Source organism: Monodelphis domestica, chromosome 1 (genome assembly GCF_027887165.1).
Source record: "Monodelphis domestica isolate mMonDom1 chromosome 1, mMonDom1.pri, whole genome shotgun sequence".
Taxonomy (NCBI): domain Eukaryota; kingdom Metazoa; phylum Chordata; class Mammalia; order Didelphimorphia; family Didelphidae; genus Monodelphis; species Monodelphis domestica.
In genome coordinates this window covers 8,203,590-8,215,692 of record NC_077227.1, presented here as the reverse complement: position 1 = coordinate 8,215,692, position 12,103 = coordinate 8,203,590, and the positions used below count along the sequence as shown (strand labels likewise).

General features: G+C 48.5%; 1 protein-coding gene across 3 annotated transcripts in view; it reads right to left on the bottom strand.

The window, feature by feature from the left end:
* C1H10orf90 (chromosome 1 C10orf90 homolog) overlaps positions 1–12,103 on the bottom strand; it is a 299,367-nt gene that overhangs the window by 47,043 nt on the left and 240,221 nt on the right. For 2 of the 3 annotated variants that reach the window (XM_056795168.1, XM_056795165.1), the window contains exons 4-7: positions 11,630–11,917; positions 9,569–9,768; positions 8,601–8,781; positions 1,889–1,939 (exon numbers count right to left, since the gene is read on the bottom strand). In XM_056795168.1, coding sequence (XP_056651146.1) covers positions 1,889–1,939; positions 8,601–8,781; positions 9,569–9,768; positions 11,630–11,917 — 720 coding nt within the window. The remainder of the gene's footprint in view (positions 1–1,888; positions 1,940–8,600; positions 8,782–9,568; positions 9,769–11,629; positions 11,918–12,103) is intronic. The other variant, XM_007478239.3, reaches the window with a different exon arrangement.

Genomic DNA, 12,103 nt, shown 5'->3' with positions numbered 1-12,103 from the left:
CAGCTAGTCATTCTAAAGATGAATCATTTCAGGGACAGCTGGGCAGCTCAGTGGATTGAGAGGCCTAAAGATGGGAGGTCCTGGGTTCAAATTTGGCCTCAGACATTTTCTAGCTCGGTGACCCTGGACAAGTCACTTAACACCCATTGCCTAGCCCTTACCACTCTTTTGCCTTGGAACCAATACACAGTACTGATTTTAAGATATAAGGTAAGGGTTTAAATGAACTCACCCATAAAATGGATAGCAAAGTAGATTAAAAACCTCAACCCCACCATAGGTTGTCTACAAGAAACACACATGAGGCAGGTAGACACACAGAGGGTAAGGGTAAGAGGCTGGAGCAGAATTTATTGGGCATCAACTGAGAAAAAGAAGGCAGGCATTGCAATGATGATGTCTGACGAAGCCAAATCAAAAATAGATCTGATTAAAAGAGATAAGGAAGATGATTACATCCTGACAAAAGGCAATAGAGGCAATGAAGAAATATCAGTACTCAACATGTGTGCACCAAATAGTAGAGCATCTGGAAATTTAAAAGGAGAAACTATTGGAGCTTAAGGAGGAAATAGATAGTAAAACTATACTAGTGGGAGACCTTCCTTTATCAGATCTATATAAATCAAACAAAAAAATAAATAAGAAAAAAATATGAATGAAATTTTAGAAAAATTATAGTTAATAGATATATTGAAAAAAGTGAATAGGAATAAAAAGGCAAAGGTCTAATTTCTCAAATTTATAAGGAGCTAAGTCAGTTGTGCAAAAAATCAAGCCATTCCTCAACTGACAATTGGTCAAGGGACATGAATAAGCAGTTTTCAGATAAAGAAATCAAAACTATCAATAAGCACATAAAAAGTGTCATAAATCTCTCACAATTAGAGAAATACATATCAAAACAACGCTGAGGTATCACCTCACACCTAGCAGATTGGCCAATATGACAGGAAAGGAAAATAATAAATGTTGGAAGGAATGTAGCAAAATTAGGACACTAATGCATTGTTGGTAGAGTTGTGAATTAAACCAACCATTCTGGAAAATGCTTTGGAATTATGCCCAAAGGACTTTAAAAGACTGCCTGCCCTTTGATCCAGCCATAGCACTGCTGGGTTTGTACCCCAAAGAGATAATAAGGAAAAATTCTTGTAACAAAAATATTTATAGCTGTGCTCTTTGTGGTGGCAAAAAATTGGAAACTGAGGGGGTGTCCCTCGATTGGGGAAGGGCTGAACAAATTGTGGTATCTGATGGTGATGGAATACTATTGTTTTTTAAGGCATGATGATCTAGAGGAATTCTATATGAACTGGGAGGACCTCAGTGAACTGATGCAGAGTGAAATGAGCAGAACCAAGAGAACAGTATACACTGAAAGTGAAACATTGTGGAACTATACAATGCAATGGACTTTACTACTGGTAGCAATATAATGATCCAGCACATTCCTGAACGACTTATGAGAAAGAATGCTATCCAACTTGAGAAAGAACTATGGGAGTAGAAAGACAAAAGAAAAACTTATGACTTATCATTTACACTTATTTATATGGGTATAGGATTTGAGGTTTTGGTTCTATGGTAAAAATGAATAACATAGAAATAGTATCAAGTGATAACATTTGTACAACCCAGTGGTATTGCTTGTTGGCTTGGGGTGGGGGGAGAAAAGTGAGTAGGGAAAGAAAATAAATCATGTAAAGGTGGAAAAAAAGTAAAAAAAAAAAAAAGATGAATCATTTCTCATAATGTGGCTCAGTCAAGTGGATTCAGGTAATCCAGATGACAGATCATGCACATGGAGGTGTGATATGGTACCGAGGAATGAGCATTTACTCTGGAGTCAGAAGACCTGGCTTCAAATCCCAGCTCTGCTACTCACTGTGTGTCCCTGGACTAGGTTTTTCTTCATTTTGGACTTTAGTTTCCTTTCCTACAAATGAAGGAATTGAGTAGTATAAACTCTAGAGTTGTTTCCTCTCTCCTCCTATCTTAACTGACAAAATTTGGAATCAAATTCAGGTCCCCTGATCTCCAAATCCAAGGCTTCTTCCCCTGAATCAGCCCTGAATTTAGGAATTCTACTGTTCTCATTTATGCCACTGAAGTGTGGCATGTTTGTGGCAAAAGAGTGCTGGGGGGTGGGCAGCTAGGTGACTCAGTAGATAGATAGCCAGACCTAGATATGGGAGATGCTGGGTTCAAATACGAACTCAGACCTGCCTAGTTGTGTGACCCTGGGCAAGTCACCTAACTTCAATTGCCTGGTCTTTATCACTTCTGCCTTGGAACCAGCTCCTAGCATTGATTCCAAGACAGAAAAAGTAAGGGTTTAAAAAGGGCTGGGCCTGAAGCCAAAAAGACATGAGATCAAATTTAGCCTTAACTATTTATGAATTATATGACCCTGGGGCAGCTAGATGGTGCAGTGGATAGAGTGCTGGCCCTGGAGTCAGGAAATCTCATCTTCCTGTGCTCAACTTTGGCCACAGTCACTTATCAGCTGTGTGAGCCTGGGTAGATCACTTCACCCTGTTTGCCTCAGTTTCCTTATTTGTAAAATGAGTTGGAGAAGGAAATGGTAAACCAATCTAATGTCTCTGCTAAGAAAACCCAAATGGAGTCACAGAAAGTCAGACATCTCTGAAAACAACTAAAAAATGAAGTCAATTTAACTCTATTTGCCTCAATTTCCTCATCTGTTAAGTGGGAATAATAATAGCACCTTGCTCACAGAGTCATTGTGGGAATCAATGATATGACATTTATAAAGCATTTGGCAAAGTTTAAAGCACTTATTGTTGTTATTGAAGAATTGGGTTGCTTTCTCCCATTAGAATGTAAGCTCCTTCTTGAAGGCAGGGATGGTCTTTTTGCTTGTATTTGTATCATCGGTATTTAATACCATATCTGGAACACTGTTAAGTGCCTGATGTCTGTGTGTTTCTTTCCTCCTTCCTTCTTGGAATCTCAGATAGGAAAAAGCATTTGAAGGTTGTTTATGGTCTGATAGAACCATCTAGAAGTTTGCTCTCCAGTTTCCTTCTGTGCAAAGGGTCATCAGTTGAGGGGCAGGAGATTGTTCAAAGATGACTCAATCCAAACCTCTTATTTGCCAGAGGAGAAAACAAGGCTCAGGGAGAATTCATCAATTGGTGGCAAAGATGACGCCCAAGCAAGGATGCCTTAGTCGTGGGAATAGAACTGGCTCTGATGCTTCTCCACTTCATCAGCAATGGAAAGCTAACCTCATTGCCTTTGGTCAAGTTGATCCATTGGCCAAGGTACCCTTCCAAAAAATGGGGCAGGAAGCAGAGGGGAAAGAGCCTTGGCTTTGGAGTCAGAAAACATGGTTTCCAAACCCACCCCTGCCACTTGGTACCTCTCTGATGTCAGTTGGCCAAGCCCCTTGAACCTTCCTCTGAGAGCACCAATCCCATGAACAACAGAAGTAAGGAGCTCTGGTTTGCCAAGTGCTCCCTGCCTACCACTGCCTAGCTCTAAGGCTCTGCTCTGGTCATGCCAAACTAGCTTGCTGACTCCTCCTCCAATGCTGGACAGAAAGAATGTTGGGTTGATTTTTTTCTGACAAATAACAGCCCTCAAACCCTCCTTGCCATCAAGGCTAGGGTCACTCAAACACGCAGGCTATCAAAGCAGTAAGCTTGTAAAGAAAATTGGGGCATTTGGGTTCTTCTGTGGCTAGCAGACTTGTCAAAGATGGAATCCCAGTGTCTATTTGTTTAATGAGGCTTCCATCTTATCTCTCACTTTCTCACAGTGTCATAACAGGTTAAGGCTTCAGATGTTATCTTATTTAGCTGAGCTCAAAGAAGTAGACAGGAAGGGAAAGTCAATAAACTCCCACCCAGAAAACAAACATTGACCCAGGAGAGTCAAGATTGAGAGTCAGAAACAGAACAGGGACAGGCCCACTGGATCACCCAAGTTATTCAACTGTGTTGCTGTCCTTTGACATCCTGAGCTACCTGATTACATTAAGCAATCAATGCGGGTTTTGTAATCTTCTGTAAGGAGTACCATAATAATAATGACATTTATTTCACTGAGGTTTACAAAGTAAATTATTTCATTTGATCCTCATAGCAATCCAATAAATTAAGACCAATTAATATGCCCATTTTACAGGTGAGTAAACAGTCTCAGAGAGGATGAATGACTTTCCCAAAGTCATACAGTTAGTGCCTGAAGCATCTTCTAGATGGATTTTGATCCTAATCTTAAAAGGAACAGAGAATTCTAACAGATACAATTTAAGAAGGACAGACAGCCTGAACAAAGGCAGGGATTATAGGACTTCCTCTATGGAGGAGCCAAAAAAAGTTCAAACCATCAAATAATTGTGCACATTTCATCTGCCAAGCAAGGTCATGCTTCAGATTCTGCAAGACGGGCTTCAGCAATATTTAAACCAAGAATTGCCCAAAGTGAAGGCTAGTTTTCAGAGGCAAAAGAACTAGAGACCAAATTGCCAACATTCTCTGGATTATGGAGGATAGAGAAGTCCAGAAAAAACCGTAATTTACCTCTGCTCATTGACTACATGAAAGCCTCTAACTGAGTGGAACACAACAAAATGGGATAAGTCCTCAAAGAGATGAGAGTACAAGGGGGAACCTGTATGTGGGTTAAGAAGTGAGAGTTAGAACCAAACATGGAATAAGTGATGGGTTTAAGATTAGAAAAGGAGTACAACAAGGCTGTATGTTGTCACTTAACTTGTTTGCAGAGGACATCCTGCAAAAAGCCAGGCTGGATGATTCAAAAGTGAGGATTATGGTCACTGGGAGAAATATCAGCAATTTAAGGAATGCAGATGTTGCTGCTCCGCTGGCAGAAAGTGAAGAATTAAGAAGCCTTTTGATGAAGGTGAAAGAGGAGAGTGTGAAAGCTGGCTTGGAGCTTAGCTCAAAAGAAAACTAAGATCATGGCAACTGGTCCCAGTATTTTCTGGCAAATAGAAGAAGAGGAAATAGAAGCAGTGCCTCATTTTATATTCTTGGCCTCAAAGATCACTAGAAGCAGAGACTGGAAGGAAAGCTACAGCAAATCTGGACAGCATACTAAAAAGCAGAGACATCATCTTGCTGACAAAAGTCTGTAGTGTCAAAGCAATGGATTTTCCAGCAGCAACAAGAGTTGGACTATTAGGAAAACTGGGCACAACAGAAGCAATGCTTTCAAATTGGGGTCCCAGAGAAGACTTTGGAGAGTCCCTTGGACAGCAAGGAGATAACATTAGTCAATACTTAAAGAAATTAATTCACACTCTTCCCTGGAATGTCAAATAGGGAAGCTGAAATCCTTTGGCCAATAAGGAGAAGACAGGACTCATTGGAGGAGACCCCGATGCAGGGAAAGATGAAAATAATGGAGGAGATGGCAGAGGATGAGATGGCTAGAAGGTGTCGAGGAAGCAATGAACATGAACTTGGACAGTCTTTGGAAGATAGCAGAGGATAGGAGGCTCTGGCGTGTTGTGGTCTACAGGGTCCCAAAGGGTCAGACATGATTGGATAACAACAGCATCATACAGGGAAGCATTAAGTAGCAGGTTAGTTTGACTGGAAGGTGGGGAGAACGATCGGTCTAGAAAGAAAGTTGGAGAAGATGATGAATTAGAGCTTTTCTTCTCTTGGCAAAGATGGTGGAAACCACCAGCAGAACATTGGCTTCTTTGTCTGCTAAGGTCCCTCCATCAGGTGTTGTCACTCATCTAGTTTCCTCTGTAACAAAGGAGAAGGAGAGCGAGGATGCATTCCAGAAATGATTGCAATATTCAAGCAAAATGCATCTTGAGAGACAGTGCTGCACAGTGGATAGAGTTGGCCTCACAGAAAGACAGATCCAGGTTCAGGTCCTGCCCTGACTGTAGGCAAATCTCTTCATTCCTTCCTGCCCCAAGTAACTACCATTCTAAGTTCCAGCAAATTTGCTAAACTCCATGGATAGAGTTCTCGTTGGGAGTTCTGTAGACAACTGAAATCAGAGATCTAGTCCAAAAAAGTCTCCATAAAACCATTATTTTTTAAGAGAAAAATGATGAGCATTGGAAGTGATTGGAAAAAAAGAGGCAGGTCCCAGGCGATGTGTCTAAATGCCAAGGACCCATTTCCATCTTCAGCCTCATTTCCAGAAAGCTCTGCATGCAATCCATCCATCCATCCATCCATCCATCCATCCATCCATCCATCCATCTATCCACCCATCCATCCATCCATCCATCTATCCATCCATCCATCCACCTATCCATCTATCCATTCATCCATCCATCCATCAATTTATCCATCCATCCATTTATCCACCCATCCATCCATTTATCCATCCATCCATCCATCCATCCGTCCGTCCATCCGTCCGTCCATCCATCCATCCATCCATCCATCCATTCATCCATCCATCCATTTATCCATTTATCCATCCATCCATTTATCCATCCATCCATCCATCCATCCATCCATCCATCCATCCATCCATCCATCCATCCACCTATCCATCTATCTATCCATCCATCCATCCGTCCATTCATCCGTCCATCCATACACCTATCCATCCATCCATCCATCCATCCATCCATCCATCCATCCATCCATCCATCCATCCATCAACAGGCACCAATTGCATCCCCAGCACCACGCAAGGGGCTAGACATTCATGGGAAAGAGTGGCTCCTTCTGGAGGGGCAAGGCTGATTTCCTGCGTGGACCCTTGCTGGCCACAGGTCAGGCCCCGTGACGACTTCTCTGAGTTCGAGTTCCTCTTTGCCCTCCCCAAGTCGCCGGCCACAAGGACCCTCAGAGAGTTTGCTGAGCTGAGTGTCACCGCGCTTTGATTTCCTTGGGAAGCTCACCAAAAACACGCCTCAGTTTTACCCTCCCCCCCAAGGGGCCAGCACAAGTTCCCAGGAATATGTGGGTGAGAGGCTCAAGCACGGGCCATCGGAGAGCCTTGAGGCATCTGTCTGGCTTCGAGGGCACATCTCTGCCTCACTCGCTCATGTCGCAGCATTCGGAGGGATCTGAACTTTCCAGAGCTCCAAGGAAGATAACTGAGGGTCTGAAAGAACTAGTCTTCTAGCTGGGGTCAGAAGGCCTGGGTTTGAATCCTGCCTCTGCATCTTAGCTCTGTGACCCTGGTGAAGCTTCCTAGTGCACACCATGGAAATCCCAATGGGCTACCATCCAATTCCAGCCTGGAAGGGCCCCAGCAGTGCTCACTGGAACGTGCCTCCGAAGGGGGAGTCTAGCCTCTGCCCGAGGCCCTCCTGGGACGGGTAGATCTTCCATTATGTCAAGCCTCTTCCCAGCCTCTCGTTTCTCCCAAAGCTCCCAACAAGACTTCTTTGTGTCTCCCCTTTGGCTCTCACCATCGCTGAGTCTTCCCTCACTAGTCCCTCTGATGGGCCGCCTGTAGCATGGACTCGCAGCGGCTCAGCCAATCTCCAGCCCATCCTGAACCCTCGGGCCAGAACTGGACAGCACGGTCTGGGTTTGGACTGGACAGCAAACAGCAGGCCTATTGCCTCTTCCAGTCCACACAAAGCCCTATTCAATGAGCCAGTCAGTCAACAAACATTAAGTGCCTACTGTGTGCCAGGCAAGGGATTGGGAGGCCAAAGGAGCTCCCAAGTGAAGGTTGACCCACGGAGTCCGCAGAGCACGGCAACGCGGAGATCTGACCTAGACCCGCGAAGGGGATTCGAATCCCTCACGAAGCTCACCGGAGCCACTGAGACCTCGGCAGGCCGAGTCTGCCAAGCAGACGCGTCTACCCCCACCCTTGTGGTCCAGTCGGATGTATCCATTATATTCTGTCCGGCATCATCTAGTGACCCTCCCCCATCCTGGAATCAATCCTGGCTCCAGGCAGAAGAGGTAGGGTAGGCACGGGGGTGAAGTGACTTATCCAGGGTCACATAGCTAGGATGTGTCTGAGGCCAGACTGGAACCCAGGACTGCCCATCTCTAGGCCCAGCTCCCTGTCCACTGAGCTACCCAGCTGCCCCTCCCATGCCGTGAAGCAGCACCGAGCCTTGCCCAGACCCCTGGGGCGCCCTCCTGGAGTCGGGGTGGCAGGAGGCAGCAGCCCAGCTCCCCTCCTTCCTTGGCCCACTCCCAGGGCACCCCATCGCATGTGTCTTGCTGGTTAGGGGAGAGCCTGGGCCGTTCGGGAATGGGCGGCCTGAGGGGCATCTCAGACGGGGTTCAGGCTCTGAGAAGGACCCCAGGAGGGTCCCGTGGATGGGCCTGTCGAGGTGAGGCACCCAGAAGGGGAATCAGGCCCTGGGACACCTCTGAGTCTGCTTCCCGAGCTACAGAGCCGCTCCCGGCTCCAGCTCACCCCATGGAGTGGAGAAAGGCTGAAGAGGGGTATTTGGGGCTCCGGCGGGGTCTGGGGGCCACACATGCACAGGTGCCCAAGGCCTGGCATGGCCACAAAAAAAAACTAACCACCCCCCCGTGGGAAGTTCCCAGGCCTGGTCCCCCCTCCCCCACCCCCAGCGTTCTCTGTTTTCTGGGGAGCAGCCCCAGCCAGGGCCGAGCGGGGGTGGGGCAGGGGGGACGCCGACTTACCACTGAGAGGATGCGGGATGGTGTATTGCTTCTTCTTCGTTGGCCGGAGAGGGAGGGGGCTGGGCTTCTTCCTGGGGGTCTCGCACCCTTGGGCTTTCCTCTGCTGGGCCATGCTTTCCAGTTTCCTCAGGCGTTCTTGCGAACGAGAGATAAACTGCGGTTTGTAGACCTCGAGGGCTTCCTGAGGGTGACACAGAGGCGGTTTATGGCGCTGGGGAGGCCCGAGAGGTAGGCCGGGGGAAGAGTGCAGGCTTCGAGGGGGCGCGATGCACGGCACGCCTGGCCCCGGGGGCTCTCTGGCCCCTACCGCTTGGGAGGCATGCTGGGGGGCCTCGGGGGGGCTGCCAGGAGAACACGGACCCCACCCCATTCATCTCAAGCCCAGGTCACGGACACCGGACAAAGCCCGGGGGTCCTCGACTCTACAACAAAGCGGGATGGAGGAAGGGAGGGAGGCAGCCGTTCAGAGTCCTCTTGGCCTCCGTGGAGGAAGAGGCCCAGGAGAAGATGCTGAGAACTCTGGAGAAGAAACTCTGGAGCCCGCAGCAGACACAGTGTCGTGTACATACACGGGGGGAAACCCATGGTCTATGCAAACAGGTAAGAAGAGGCAGGCGGCCCGGCAGCCAGACAAGACCTGGGTTCAAATCCCAGTTCTTCCGTCGACTACCGGGGTGATTCTGAACAAGACGTGGGGTCTCTTTCCTTATCTCTGCGATGGAATGGAGGGGGGACCGAAATCAACCTGCGGCTTCTGTCAGGGAACCACAGTGGGCCTAAAGGGGGGATCCCACAGCCAAGGCCAGCCAGAAGGCGGCAGAAATGGGTGGGCAGCAAACCCCCACTCCGGGGCCCCCTCTTGTGTCCGCCACCGCGTCCTCCTGGGTGGTCAGACACGGCTCGGGAGGAGGCCCCGAGAGCACCGGGCGGGCGGGCGGGGTCCCCGGGATGGCCCAGGAAGCATTTACCCTCAGGGTCAGGGAGTGGACAGGAAAGACGTTGAGCTCTGCTTCTGGACACACGTCCTGCTCCTGGGCTGCGTCTGGCTTCTCCGGGCTGCTCATGGGCTCTGCAGGGGCTGGCGGCGATTCTGGAATCATCTCCTCTTCTTTGACGGGGCGCTCGTACTTCTTGAGCTTCACGACCAGGTCACAGCACCGGTAATCCCCTGCAAGAGACAGGCAGCGCCACTGAGGCAGCCGAGCGGCTCCAGGCTCTCGGCAGCCCCTCCGGGTCTCCACCCTGATTTCTGCTTTAAGTGGCCCTTCGCTCCCTCCAGGAAACCCTGTTCTAGTCCGCGCTGCCCTCCATTGTGGGGGATGGTGCAGGACAGGACAGACAAGGCCGGGGGTGGGGGCTCCCCCCCCCCAGTCTTCCCTGACTCCACCCAGGTAATGGGGACGATGTGGTCCCGCCCTATCGTTAATGACCTTTTAGGAGGTCTAGTCTGGCCTCCCTTTAAGAAAAGCTCAAGAAATCAGGCATCAACCCCAGCGACACACCATGATGGGCTTGTTCCCGGCCTCTGCCCAAGGTGGGGGGAGGAGGAGGAGCCAATCAGTCAACCAACAAGTATTTATTAGGCCCCAACTGGGTATAATTAGAAAGGGGCAGGGGAGCCAAGCAGCAGCTGGCCTTGGAGTCAGGAGGACCTGGGTTCAGGTCTCGCCAAAGATAATCGCTGACCCTCGATAAGTCATTTAATCTCTTAGTAGCCAGGCCACTCTATCTCATTACAGAAAAGATGCTCATCCTCCTCAGAGGCACATTACCTTGTGACTGAAAACACAGGGAGAGCCCATCAACCCCTTCCCTCCAACCATGCCAAACCAGGGGCCTGAGGAGAGGTACCGTGCTGTTATGGAGGGCCTTTCCTAGGAGGAGGAAGCAGTAGGCAAGAGCTACAGAAAGAGGAAGGGAAAGAATGAGAGACAAAAAGGGGGCGGGGGGACAGAGAGAGAGAAAGACAGAGAGAGAGACACACACACAGAGGCAGAGACAGAGAGAGAGAGAGAGACAGAGAGAGAGAGAGAGAGAGAGACAGACAGACAGACAGACAGAGAGAGACAGAGAGAGACAGAGACAGAGACACAGGCAGAGAGGCAGAGACAGACACAGAGAGAGAGGCAGAGAGACACAGAGAGAGAGACAGAAAGAGAGGGAGAGACAGACAGACACAGAGACAGAGAGAGACAGAAGACAGAGATAGGAAGGAGAGAATGAGAAAGAGGGAGAGGGAAAGAATGAAAGAGAGACAAAGAGAGGGGGAAGAGAGAGAAGGGTGGAATAAAAAGGAGGGAATGAAAGAGAGGGAGGGAGAGGGAAAGAATGAGGAAGAGAGAGGAGAAAATGAGAAAGAGAGAGCCAGACAGAAAGAGAGAGATAGAAGCCAGAGACAGGGAGGAGAGAATGAGAGAGGGAGAAGGAAAGGATGAGGGAGACAGAAACAGAGGGACAGAGACAGAGAAAGAGACAGACAAATGGAGGGATCTCTTAATATTCAATGTAAATGTCGTGCTTTGAGCTCCATGAGGCTTCTTGAGCCCTGGTCCCTCTAGGTGCAGAAGGCTTTCCCTGTCCCCCTAGCTGTAGTACCTTCCCTCTGAGATGACTTCCCATCTTTCCTGTCCATATACTACCAGTAGAGAGCAGCTTGCGAGTTGCCCACCTCCCACTCCCCATTAGACTGTGAGCTCCTTGAGGGCAGGGACAGAGGTTTTTGCTCTTTGCATCCCCAGGTTGACCCATGGCAAACACTGCTCATTGGTCATTCATAGGCTGCATCTACGGGAGAGCAACAGAACCCATTATGTCCAGAGGCACCCCTGTGCCCAGCCCTTTGGTGAGCTGGAAGGTCCCATCCATTCCTTCTGGCACTGAGTTATCTGGGCAAGTTGAGCTCCTCTCCCAGGGTGCCACAGTGGCCCCCAAGCTGTCCAGCTGTCGATAGGACGGACGTTCTCGTCGACCTCTAATAGTAATATGTCATCAAAAAGAGTATTCTACTGCCTACCTTCTTGGCTGCTTACCTGGGGGGAAAGGGCTTTCTACTGGCACCCCAATGTCTTCCTGTGAAGAGGGACAGAGAGCTTTTAAGGGACAGAGATAGTCAGGTAAGGGGGCTTTGGGTTTCAGAAACTGCTGTGGCTGAATTTCTTGTGATTCCAAAGGCTTGCTAGACTGATAATCATCTTTTGGAGAGCCAGAAACATCAGGAACAAAATCGTTTCTGGGTGAGGGACCCACTAGGGTTGCTGACAAAGCCATGCACTGTTCTCCTTGTTGCATCTTGATATTTCCAGAAAATGCTTTTGTTTCTATCAAAAATAAAATGAAAACGATGCTCAAAGACCAATGGAGACTCCTTGACTTGTACAGTGAACTCTAAGAACTCTCCCCAGGTGACCCCAGAGCTGGACAGCAGATACCTGAGCTCTGAATACAGGGAGCTTTCTGTCTCCCAAACCGTTCCCCACCACACATTCTCTAGATTGCCAAGGAGG